The sequence below is a fragment of the Podarcis cretensis genome, assembly GCF_951804945.1.
Source record: "Podarcis cretensis genome assembly, chromosome: 2".
Classification (NCBI taxonomy): Eukaryota; Metazoa; Chordata; class Lepidosauria; order Squamata; family Lacertidae; genus Podarcis; species Podarcis cretensis.
Genome location: NC_137171.1, coordinates 71184529 through 71197064, shown reverse-complemented (window position 1 = coordinate 71197064; position 12536 = coordinate 71184529). Strand labels below are relative to the sequence as shown.

The 12536-nt window shown below is 44.1% G+C and overlaps 1 protein-coding gene across 1 annotated transcript; it reads left to right on the top strand.

The window, feature by feature from the left end:
• The first annotated feature begins 8788 nt into the window (after window positions 1-8788).
• GPX1 (glutathione peroxidase 1) lies at window positions 8789-12536 on the top strand. The gene is made up of 2 exons (XM_079966547.1): window positions 8789-9159; window positions 11617-12536. The coding sequence occupies exons 1-2, from the start codon at window positions 8836-8838 to the stop codon at window positions 11953-11955; spliced, it is 663 nt and encodes a 220-aa protein (XP_079822673.1). The 5' UTR covers window positions 8789-8835; the 3' UTR covers window positions 11956-12536.

Sequence of the window (12536 nt, the reverse complement as noted above, 5' to 3'; positions counted from 1 at the left end):
GCTCCCTGTATTCTGGTGTTTGTGTTCTTCGCTGTGTAGAAGCTTGTATTCAGGGTGGAACAGTGTGAATTTAAAAAGAAAGCCAACACTCATCTTTTTGTCTATAATTGTCAGCAGCACTGTCTGCAGAATATAACAACCCTACTTTAAAATATAAAGATGTGTAACTTGCTCCTGAATATCCAGCGACTGGGCTCTTGGCTAGTGCTGGCAACTTGATACCAGTACTCCTAGCAAGCTGCCTAAGTAGGAATGAAGGTGGGGTAGAGCAGAGCAGTGCCTTTTCCTCAAGAAGGATCCATGCTTGCATTGCCAGGTTAAAACATGTCTACACAAGAGAAGATAACTGCACAGCAAAGTTTCTGGCAAATGGTCATCTTAATGTGCACCATGCAGCAAATACTGTTACTCAACATCAGAGGGAAAAAGTTGAGCACCCTAAAAATAAATTAATAATAATAATAATAATAATTTATACCCCACCCTCCCCAGCCAAGGCCGGGCTCAGGGCGGCTAACAAGCAATAATAAGAGTTACAGATAGGTAGCCGTGTTGGTCTGCCATAGTCAAAACAAAATAAAAAAATTCCTTCCAGTAGCACCTTAAAGACCAACTAAGTTAGTTCTTGGTATGAGCTTTCGTGTGCATGCACACTTCTTCAGATACCTGAAGAAGTATCTGAAGAAGTGTGCATGCACACGAAAGCTCATACCAAGAACTAACTTAGTTGGTCTTTAAGGTGCTACTGGAAGGAATTTTTTTATTTTGTTTTAAGCAATAATAAAAACAAGTTGAATGAATACAACTTAAAAACAAGATTAAAATACAACATTAAAGGGGAAAATGTCAAAGTTCTTTAGCATTATTGCACAGGTTTGTATATATAGCTATACAAGTGCATGAGGTAACTATAAAGAGCTGTAATGCATATCTACTGTCAGATTATTTTCCGTGTATGCTAGAAGCTTTAGCTTATGTAAATGCCAGTGCACTTTTGCAACTGCTGCTAATTTGTGTTGGTGCATCTGTCTTCAGCTATGTCCTTTGGTACATGGTCACAAATGATCACCCCAAACTTTCCTTTTCCCCTTCCTAGAAAATGTTTGGGATTGCCAAAAAGGAAGCATCCTAGTTGTGCCTTTCTCCCTGCTGCACCATCTCATCAGTCCAGTGGCAAAAGCATGCCATGCTCTAATTTTGCTTGCCATAAAGCAGGGGTCCTCGGAACTTTTTCAGCAGGGAGTCAGTCCACTGTCAGACCTTGTTGGGGGCCGGACTACATTTTTGGAAAAAATGAACAAATTCCTATGCACACTGCACACATTATATTTGTAGTGCACAAAAAACAAGAAAAACAATACAATCATTAAAACGATTTTAATCAACATAAACATAACAATACAATATTTAAAATACTTAAAATAACCCAAGATGCACTTTAAAAGGACACATTCCATACAAGAGCACCAGGCAGGCCCCACAAATAACCCAGAGATGCATTTTAAATATAAGGATATATTCCATGCAAGAGCACCAGGCAGGCCCCACAAATAACCCAGAGATGCATTTTAAATAACAGGACACATTTTACTCAGGTAAGCCACACACACACACCCCGACTCTCCCCTCCCTTCTCCACAGCACCGGACGAGCCCAGTGGCTGCTTACCTGTGTCTTGCGAGCAGCACAGGCTGGCAGCGGTGGGGCGATGGCGCGTGAAAGGGCTCCGGAAAGGGGCTGGCAGCAACAAAGCCCGAATTGAGCCTGCTTACAGTGGCAGCCACTCGAGTGCTAACACTGCTGCTGCTGCTGCTGGCACCAACAAAGCCCAGCCGCCTTCCTCAAGGCAGGGCGGGGAGAAGCCAGAAGGAGGGAGGGAGGAAGCGCCAGCACCATGTGAGGGAGAGGGAAATAACGCATGTGCAGCCTGAACAATCAGATCCACGCAGCGATTCCCAGACCGTCCGTGGGCCAGATTTAGAAGGCAATTCGGCCGGATCTGGCCTGCGGGCCTTAGTTTGCTGACCCTTGCCATAAAGTCTGCACGTTGCTTTTATTGCGTTGTCTGCTAAATACAGGATTAAAATACCGGTACATTCTCAGTTATGTATGACCCATAGTGTTTTAGGTTTGCTTCTTGAACAGCAGCTCTGCCACACTTTGTCCCATGTGGCAGGACTTTAAAACTCAGGGAAGCTTCAGAAGCAGTTTGATACTGCAAGGGAATCTGCTGTTGACAGAGGAAAGTGTTTAAAAAGACACACAAACCCAAATAGTCATGTGGGCAAGCCTAAAGAACCTGGCAGGTGCTTGCAGAATCGTGCCTTTGCAACATGTAAAGTTAGTATGTTCAATGTGTGTATGAAAACACTTTATAATTTGTCAATCTCTTCCAGACATTACCTCAGAATATTGCTGCACCTCAGCAATGATACCAAGGTGATGTAAGAATAATTTGATACTTTTCAGTTTCAGTGAATGACGCATTAACATTATCTCTAACCAAGATGGGGTGCCTACAAAAGAGAAAAGGGCACAGGGATATTCCATCATTTGCATAGCACAGTAATTATTATTTCCATCTTCCATTTTGTGCATGGAAAATATTGTCAACTCTTAGTCATCCACTTTCATGTGAAACCATTTTAAAAAGCTGTATTTCAACCTCCTCAGTTGTGTGATATTGTGTACAGCATTCAGTTTATGAAATACTGAATAGGCACCGTGTTGTTTATGTTCTCAGATTCCTAATACTTTCCAACATACTTGTTTTTATTTCAATAATTTATATCTTGTTTTTCTCCATTGAAAAAGAACCCAATGCAGCTTTCAGAAACAAGATCAGTTTGTTTTTAAAGTCAGAGTACAAAACAAATAAAAACTGCCACCATTCATCTTTATCACAGTGTGAGCTGGAAAAACGTTGCAGGCTGTTTTTTACATTTCACACAATGCATAGCTTTTGCAGCTTTCTGCCACAGGTGCGGCAAGGGCCACCAATCTGGCTGGTTTTCAAGTGGTGTTAAGGCAAACTTATGGTGGGCAGGTCAGTTATTAGGTGTTTGCCATGCTAGCTAAACAGGCTGGGGGAGAGCGTACTTCATGCTCTGCTATGGGCTTCCTTGACGCATATGCTTGGGAACATGATGCTTGTACCTTTAGTGTGATCCAGTGGAACTCCTGTAACCAGACTGTGGAAGAATGGTGTGGTGATTGAAAGTTCTGCTCAATTAAAGATGTTGGAAAACATAGTGAATAGATAAGACGCAAGATGGAAACATTTGAATTCTCATTAAAAGCACAGGCAAATGCATGGTCAATGGCTATCATATGTAACTCAATAAATACTCTTTATTATTAACAGCTCAGTTGTTCTGTTCAGATAGCAAATCTACAAGACACTGGTCATACTGAACTGTTTGTTCTGTACTGCAAGTATAGGCATCTTTCATAGAATTGTAGAATTTGGTGGGACCACAAGGAACATCTAGTTGACTCCCCGTCAGCCAACACAGTCCCCAAGCACCTATTTAAACAACAAAAGAAAACAGGACTAGTGGGAGGAAATGTTGTTGAGAATCTGTGTGACAGAGACTACAGACTGAATTGCAACCATGCTCAGAGCACACATGGGGCTGGGGGAGTGAAAGGTCCTCAGCTCCTGCTATGTCAGTGAAAGTCATGAGAACTGAAAAGCATGTCAGGTAATGCTAGAGTGGCTGATGAGGACTCCAAGCTTAGGCATACTTATTTACATACATATAATTGTTGGCTATTTGCAGATTAGTTGCGCTGCAGAAAGCATGCTGGGGAGACCACACATTACAAGGAATGCAAAAATAACTTTTGCTAGGTTTTAATAACAAAAACAAAAACTCCTTTTTACATTAATTCTAATATATCAATAAGCATGACCCACCCACCAGCCCAACCACTAGGGTCCTGAGAGAGGTAGGTGCTGCTCTTGATATACTATACCCAATTGCTGACACAGCTTAACAAACACAACTTAACAGCACCTGCTATACTGCTTCACAGGTGTAAAACTAGGTCACGTTATTTGCTCAGGCCCTTAAAGAAATACACATCTTGTGGAACAATAATGAACCTTCAAATTTAAAGAGACCATTCAACAATAATAGACATGTATAAAATTATGTGTGGCATGGGGAGAGGGGATAGAGAAAAGTTATTCCCCCTCTCTCATAACTAGAACTCATGGACATCCAATCAATGAAGCTGAATGTTGGAAGATTAAGGACAGATAAAGTATTTCTTCACGTAACGAGTAGTTAAAATGATGGGTCTTGCTCCCACAGGAGGCAGTGATGACCACCAACCAAGATGGCTTTAAAAGAGGATTAGATAAAGTCATGGAGGAGAGGGCTGTTGATGGCTACTAGCCCTGATGGCTATGTTCTGCCTCCACAGCTGGAGGCAGCAATGATTCCCAGTACCAGTTGCTGGAAACCACAGGAGGGGAGAGGGCTCTTGTGCTCAAATCCTGTTCGCAGGTTTCCAATGGACATCTAGTTGACCATTGTGAGAAATGATGCTATACTAGGTAGGCCACTGGCTTGATCCAGCAGGCTCTTCTTATGTTCTTACTTGGAAGTGAGCACCACTAAACTCAGTTGGACTCCCCTCCCTCCCCCTCATAGTCCTGGGGTGCACAAAACATCCTTGTTGCAGCTGCCATTGTCTTTGTTGCATAGCATCTATACAAGCCGTGTCAAAAAAGTATTTAATCAGACCAGCTGTCCTTTTACTTCCCGGTTTCATTATGGCAGCTTGGCTTGTAAGGGGAGAAACAAATATTTGCAATGCATATTTGCCCCCTTCTCTCCAAGCCTGCACAGAAATGGCTTTGAATTGTTACACCAGGTGCGCTTTATTTGTTTTGCACTGACACTTGTGCAATTATTTCAACAATTATTTCAATGGCTAAGCTGAAACAAAAGCAAGGGACACACATATGAGGAAATGACTTTCACAAACAACTTCCTCAAACATATTGTCGCAGGCACCTTTGCAGCAATAAGTGCCAAGAAATATTCTTTGCAGGACAAACAGGATGTTTTGGGGTCGCACAAACCTATCTGCAAGATGTGCCATGCAGATTATTTGGTAGGGCTTTGATTTGAAAAATGATAAGGTTCCATGCAGATGCATGCTTTACTCTTTTAGTACAAGCAATCAAACATTCATTTCTTTTATATATCCTGTTCTACTAAAAGTACCCAGAGTGGCATTCAGTCAAATCGTAAAACCACATATGATATAATAAAAGTACAAGTTCAATTTGCAAGTAATTTCTAAAAGCAATAGCAACTTAGAATGCAGTTATTGCTTCAAAACAAAACAAAAACCGAGCAGCACTGAAAGTGGAAATTGTGGCACATTCAAACAGACAGCCATAAAACTGGGAGTTACCGGTACATATTTAAATCCTATTGAAACAACTGAGTTCACAAATTATTCAGTGAGGTGCAATGGTTAGAGTGTCAGACTAGGATCTGGGAGACCAGGGTTCAAACCGCCACTAGGCCATGAATGAAGCTCCCTGGGCCAGGCACTGCCTCTCAGTCTAGCCTACCTCCCAGGATTGTTTTGGGGATTAAATAAGGAGGGGGAAAACTATGACTGCCACCATGAGTTCATTGAAGAAAATGATGTGGTATAAATGCAAAGCATTCATTTATTCATAATGGGAGGAACCAAAGATGCTCCTTTATAACTGAGTCTGGGGATCACAGACAAAGAATTCAAAGGGTGCTTTTAGTTCTAAAAAGACATGCCAGATCGTAAAGGACATAGGATCACCTGACTTCCAAGAAGCAATTTGTTGCCACTTTTAATATTGGGAACAGGGCAGATGATGCCATTTTTTCCTTTTTGACTGTGGCATGACTTGTCTTGCATTCTTTGACACTTGATAGTCATAGAGCAATTCTGGAACATGCAACAACCATGCAATGAATCAGGAGGAAAGTATAATCTGTTGAGCTTTTGCCTCGTAGAGCAGTTCCAAACCACAGGAACGTTGCTGGAGAAAAGGGTGGCAACCTTGGCTTAAAAGCAGAAGCTGACATAACAGGCAGCTCCCCAAGCTCACAAAGGAAGTGGGGCAGGAGGAACTGTGTGGGTGTGTGCCTTGTCTTCCCTGCAGATCTCTCGCAAGAACAGTTACAGCAACAGCACACAGGCAGAGCGACATGTTGAAACCTCTTCCCTTTTCCATTTGGCTGCCTTCCCTGTCCTGCATCCGGGGACAGACGCACAAGATTACACCCATACTGTACACTTCACTTGTGCACAAAGATGAGTCAAGTGGAATGACCTAAGTCTGAAGCCCCCACTTGGCCATAAAGCTCAATGTGTGAGCTTGGGCAGCAGGGGTGCCAACCTGAATAAAATATTAGGGAGGCAGGTAAGCCCCACCCAGCATACTCAATTACATTATGCAACACACATACACACACCATATAAATGGCAGTGCTCATCAACATTTGGGAGGTGGCCACCTCAAATATTTTATTGGGGGAGGTTTAGGGGCCTTGGCCCCTAGGAGTTGGCTCTTATGTACCACATGTATATATTTATTATCCCTTTGTTCCCAGGGTAGATCTTTATTTGCCCTTGTTCCCAATGAAGATCTTCTACCCTAGTGGGGACACCATTTTGTGGTTTGTTTCAGGTGCCCTATCAGCACCCATAACAAACTACATTTCTCATAATTATTTGGGGGAAGCCATAGATGTTTAAATTGTTATTATATTGTGCTGATGGGAAGTTTTAATTGTCTAATGCAATGCATGCCTGCAGTAGAGGAAAAGGAGGAGCTGGGTGTTCTGACTCCTTTTGCTCACTTCTTCAGAATGGGCTAACTGGGCCCAGTCCTTACAGTGGCACCACCCAGAGTGAGGAAGTGTTCAAGCTGGTGTAGAAGCTTCTAGAAGAGCAGTGTGGGAGGGCAGGTGAGCTATTAAAGGCAAAGGAAACCAGCTCTTGCTCAACCTGAGGCTGAGCGGTTGCTATTTATTGTTGAATGTTTGACTGCCACTCCTATTGTAAGCCTCAGTGCTTTTTATTTGCAGTTATTGCTCACCTGGACTTTATAGCATACTGCAATATTGAGGGAGCTTTGAAGTATTTCCATTGAAGTCCAACGCTGAGGAACTATTGTGATTGCTAAGTGGAAAATATGAACTTATTTTATGGGGCAATAAGGAAGATCTAGATTTACGCAACAATCCTACATCCACTTGTCTGGGAGTAAGCCAAATTGAGTTTAATGAGACTTACTCCTGAGTTGGTACATTTATATTTCAGCATTTCAAAACTTGCCAGGATGGTGTAATTATCAGTCACAACTTTAAGACCAGTTTTCTGAAACAAAGACTTTCCCTTCCAGTTCTAACACCTGATTGTTCTGGCTATTCAGAACCTGATCTACATCTTTCCAATCCCTAATTTGTTTCCTTTTTTAACAGTTTCTCTTGTACAATATAAAATATCTAATAACTGAGGCTGGAGCAGGTAATCCTTTCAGTGGAAATAGTACTTTATAATTCATTTTTTTAAAATAAATGAAGTGGTGTATAGAGAAAATGCACTGGGAGATTTGTGTTCTCCTTCTCCCACAGTACTAGAACCCAGGCTATCCAGGTTGGGCATTTTGTTACAGTTCCTTTCCTTTCCTTTTTTTAATGAAAGAAGTGATGAAACATTTTTCATTTTTATCCCAGCCCTCCTATATGATGCTCAGGCTAGCATAGAAGTTTCCCACAGTAATCTGGTAAACTATGACCAAACCTGCACAGAGACGGTTAGCAAGCAAGAGACTGCTCCTGCCTTCCCCAAGAACGGTAAAGGCAGCTACACGTTTTGCATTCCCCACAGCTGCCTTCAAAAGGACTTGTCACTTGGAGAAGGCGGCTTGGATTATGGGAGTCAAATCAGAGGATGCTGAACCTGGTTGCCTAATTTTAATTTCCTTATTTGCATGGAAAATCGAAACAGAGATGAACCCGAAAACTTTAAATGGAACTAGCGAAATAAGCAGCTATCCTATCTTTAAAAGACATCTGAAGGCAGCCCTGTTAGGGAAGTTTTTAATATTTAATGCTGTATTGTTTTTAACATTGGATTGGGAGCCGCCCAGAGTGGCTGGAGAAACTCAGCCAGATGGGCGGGATATAAATATTATCATCATCATCATCATCACGTTCTGAACTCCAAAATAAGCTTTGCTGTACCCCACATCATGCATTCCCATGACTGTGAGCGTCCCCTTCGAGACATAAAATAACCTTCAGAACCTTTGTTTGCACAACACACAAAAAAGCATGATGACTCAACGACAATGACAGATAAGCAACTTGGGGCATGCAGCCCACCTTAAGCTTTGAGCCATGCCAAATCAGACACCTTAGGAATCAGCTTCTGCTTCCTAAGAAACGGGACAGGTGGTTAGTTGCTGCTTGGTCTCCTCTCCCCAGCAGCAACTAACCACCTCCTTCATCAGAAGAGTGGCTGTGCTTTACGTGAGGTGGGATCTTGAAGAAGAGAATGATTAAACTAATCCAAAAGGAAGAGAAACGCCAGCAAACCACGCTGGCTTCGAGCCAAGCAAATCACTCATTCGCAATCGGCGTTTGAAAATGACCTTCGATTCGCAGGGTTCCAGCGCATGCCCAGAATGCTCGCGGCAGGGAAGCGGTCGGAAACGGGGTGGAGTAAAAGAAAGCGGGTTTATCGGCGGCAGACGAGGACAAAGACGATGGGCGGAGCTTTCTCCCGCTAGCCCCACCCACCCCGGGACCAGACAGAGCCATGGCGAGGTGGGTGGAGTTGCTGGGCGCGCTGAAAAGGGCCAGAGGCGCCTCCGGGCCGCGCACTTGCTCTGCATCCTCGATGGCTCGCAGCATGGCCGGAGCATCGCTGTCTAGCCTGGCGGGAGTGCTGGTGCGGCCCCTGGGCGGCGGGGAGCCGGTCGACCTGGGCTCGCTGCTGGGCCGGGTGGTGCTGGTCTCCAACGTGGCTTCCCTCTGAGGCACCACGAGCCGGGACTTCACGCAGTTCCGAGAGCTCCAGCAGCGCTTTGGGCCTCAGGGGCTCACGGTGCTCGCCTTCCCGTGCAACCAATTCGGCCACCAGGTACCGTAGCCGCCGTCGAGGGGGCGCGGCGGGGGGGGAGGAGGAGGAGACCTTCCCCTTGGGAGCTTTTCCTGCTGCGTAGGGAACGCGGCGCCCTTGGGCGACACAAGCTCCCAAGTCGACTTGTAGGTCTTTTCATGGGGGGCGGGGGCTGCTTTGTGTGGAGGCTTCTCAGTCCTAGGTTTATAGGAAGGGGCGGGAGGAGGAAGGAAAGAGCGCACTCTGCACAGGGCCAGAAGCTTTATTTTCTCTCTTGCTCTCGATGGAGCGGGGGTGAACCTAGTTCCTGGAAGCTCTATCACGGCTCCCAAGCCACCCCTGCCTTCTCTGTGATAAGAACCGCGCCTTCCCAGATGCTGAAATTGATGCCTTCCGTATCGCCACAACATTCCCCCCCCCCCCGCTTTACAGGCTCTTATCTGGGCATACGAGTGCTTCGATGATGAATGCCCCCCACCCAAAAAAAGCTGGCTTTATGCCTGCCGAACACAGGACAGGTTTGCAAGAGCCCCTTGGGGCATTGATAGTGGGGGGAAATCGTGCCCCGAGGAGACACTTAACCCAGTTTGCTCTGCATCTCAAGTCAGCACCTTGTTGGATGATTGTGGAGCGGAGAGAGGAAGCAAGGGTTTGTTACATTTTCCAGCAGAGAGCACCCTACAAGTTGTGCTGTAGACATGCGGCTGCTGCTTTTGCAACCTTACTAGTTTCCCGTCTGCTCACAAGCTAAACTGCGTAATGGCTTCCTTCCCACTCAGTCAAATGCCGCCGTTTCAGTGCATCTCCACTTGTGTGAAGTGGAAAAGAGGATGGTGGTTTTGACTGAACCAGCTACAGCTACCTCTTTTGAGAAGGGCAGCATTAGGAACTTCATTTAAAGTGCTACTGTACCGCTTCAGCAGTCAAGGAGAATACTGGGAACTGTAGTTTAAGGGAGCTGCTCTTGCAAAGCTACCGGTACATTTCCCAGTCGACGGTTTTCAGGATTCTCCATGACTATTAAAGTGGTATATTCATACTATAAATGTATTCTCCAGATGTGAGTAGAAACTTTGTACACCAAGGAACAAAGTGGGGAAGGCTGCATAGACCAGTTGCTCCTCTTGTTGTTGGAGCAGGTAGTGACAAGCAGTCAAATTCAGGAATTGAGACATGCATTTTACCATCGTAATTTGGAGCATGTGGATTGGGAGGTGATAGTTTGGTAAGGCTTGGAAGTCTGCAGTTTTCAACCAAGTAGCTGGCTCAGAGGATGGCTACTCTACCTCTGTGAAACTAATAAAGCAGCTGTGCTCTTACAATACTTACTGGCTCAGTCATTTTGACAGATCTTGCTCAGTAGGGGGTGTAAATAAGCTTCTTGTTTTTCAAACCCTACCTGGCATACAATAGGAAATCCTATTCCCTTGTCTCCAGTCTGTTCTGGAGGCTCCCCAACAGTCCAGAGCAGATGGGGGGGGGCACACAAGGAGTGGAAGAGGAAAGCTTGTTGCACAAGTGGAAGGAAGTCCTTGTGCTAACAGGATGATTTTGTTGCATGCAACCCAAAAGGTCAATCATGGCAGAAAACACACTGGTGGTTGCTGATACTGGCATGTACAAATACCTGCTTCACCAGAATTGATAAGGGTGTTGTAAAATTTCAGTTCCCAGCCACACCTTGGAGGCAGTGTGCAGCAGGGACATATTAGTGTTACATGAACTGAGGCTTGAAGTAGTATTTCTCTGAATGGGACAAAAAGCAGCGGGGTACTCAAGATGGGGCAGGGGATGAAGCAGTTTGTATAGTCAAAGTGTACAAAGCTGAACTGTGCATTTTGATTGCACATCTAAACCCTTATGCACAAACTTCCAATTAGGGTACTTGCCTAAACTGTGTGGCAACATCACAATCTGCTTGTAAGGGCTTAAATTGGAAATAATTTAAAAGTGCTTTTTATTGCTTCATTCCCCACCCCTCCTGCCCAGTTATTGAAGACCTTCTGCTATTTGTCAAGAGACATCCACAGCACTACCCCAAAATGTCTATCACTGCTTGGGCAATATGCTAGGGAATATTTAAGTCACATCAGTTGACTTATGTTTGAGGAAGAAACTATTTGTTCTGTAAATGTTACTTTCAATGAGGAACTTGAAGTTTCAGATCCTACTAACTCCTTGCAACTGCAGCAGAGCAGTTTATAGAACTAGTAGGTAAAACTTGCTTTTCTCCATAACTTTAATCTCCATATGTTTGCTGAACTAAACTAAGATACTGTAGCAAGTTGCGACGGAAGGGAATGTTTTTGCCCAGTGTTTCTGCAAAGCTGCTATTGGCATGGTGAAGGGGTTGGTGAAGCAAAAGAAAATGTCACATAAAGCAGAAGTCAGTAGCCTGGTTGGTGCTGCTGTGGCTGTTTGTTACACTTTGTTCTGACATTTGGAATTAAGCATATATCTTCTCTCTCCTTTTTACAGGAAAATGCCACCAACGAGGAGATCCTGAATTCACTAAAGTATGTCCGCCCAGGCAATGGGTATGAGCCCAACTTCAGTGTCTTTGAGAAGTGTGAGGTGAATGGGGAAAACGCTCACCCACTCTTCAAATTCCTGAAGAAAGAGTTGCCCTTTCCACATGATGACCCCGTGTCTCTGATGACCAACCCACAGTTCATCATCTGGTCCCCCGTGTGTCGCAGTGACATCGCATGGAATTTTGAGAAGTTCCTCATAAGCCGTGATGGAGTGCCTTTCAAGCGTTACAGCAGGCGTTTTGAAACCATCAAGATCCAGGATGATATTCAAAAGCTGCTTTAGCGAGTCACCAAGAACCAGAAAATGTGCCTTGCAGAAATGTCTACTTCTCTTTTTCAGCTAGGCTATTGCTTAGATGATGTCCTAGGTTAAGTATGATATTTTCCATACTAGAGTGAATTGCAGATCTGTCCTAGATTAGACTGGGCTGATCTAACCGAATAAGCAGAAGAAAGTTGCTTATGCATCATAGCAATGAAACTTAATTGAAATGCAGGAATCTATTTGCCGTGATGTAAGCTAAATTATAACCCTTCCTCTAATGTGAGAGGCAACCATGTATTAAGTGACTCAAGGCTGCTTTAATGTGTGGGTTAAATCCTACTATGTGAAGCAGCCCTCCATGTGCCAAACTCCATGCTGTTTGTCTGTGTGGCCTTATCTTGTTTTTCAGCAATTCATCTGTTTACTCTGGCAGTAAGTTTCTATTCTCCATCAAAATTTTATTTATGATGGTGCTTCTTCTAAACACTTGAAGGACACTTGATGTATTTGTAAAATTTTGTATGTGAAGATGTAGTTAATTACACTAGGGGAAACAGCAGTTTATGAAATTCTATGCCAATAAAATGCTTCAAAGACGA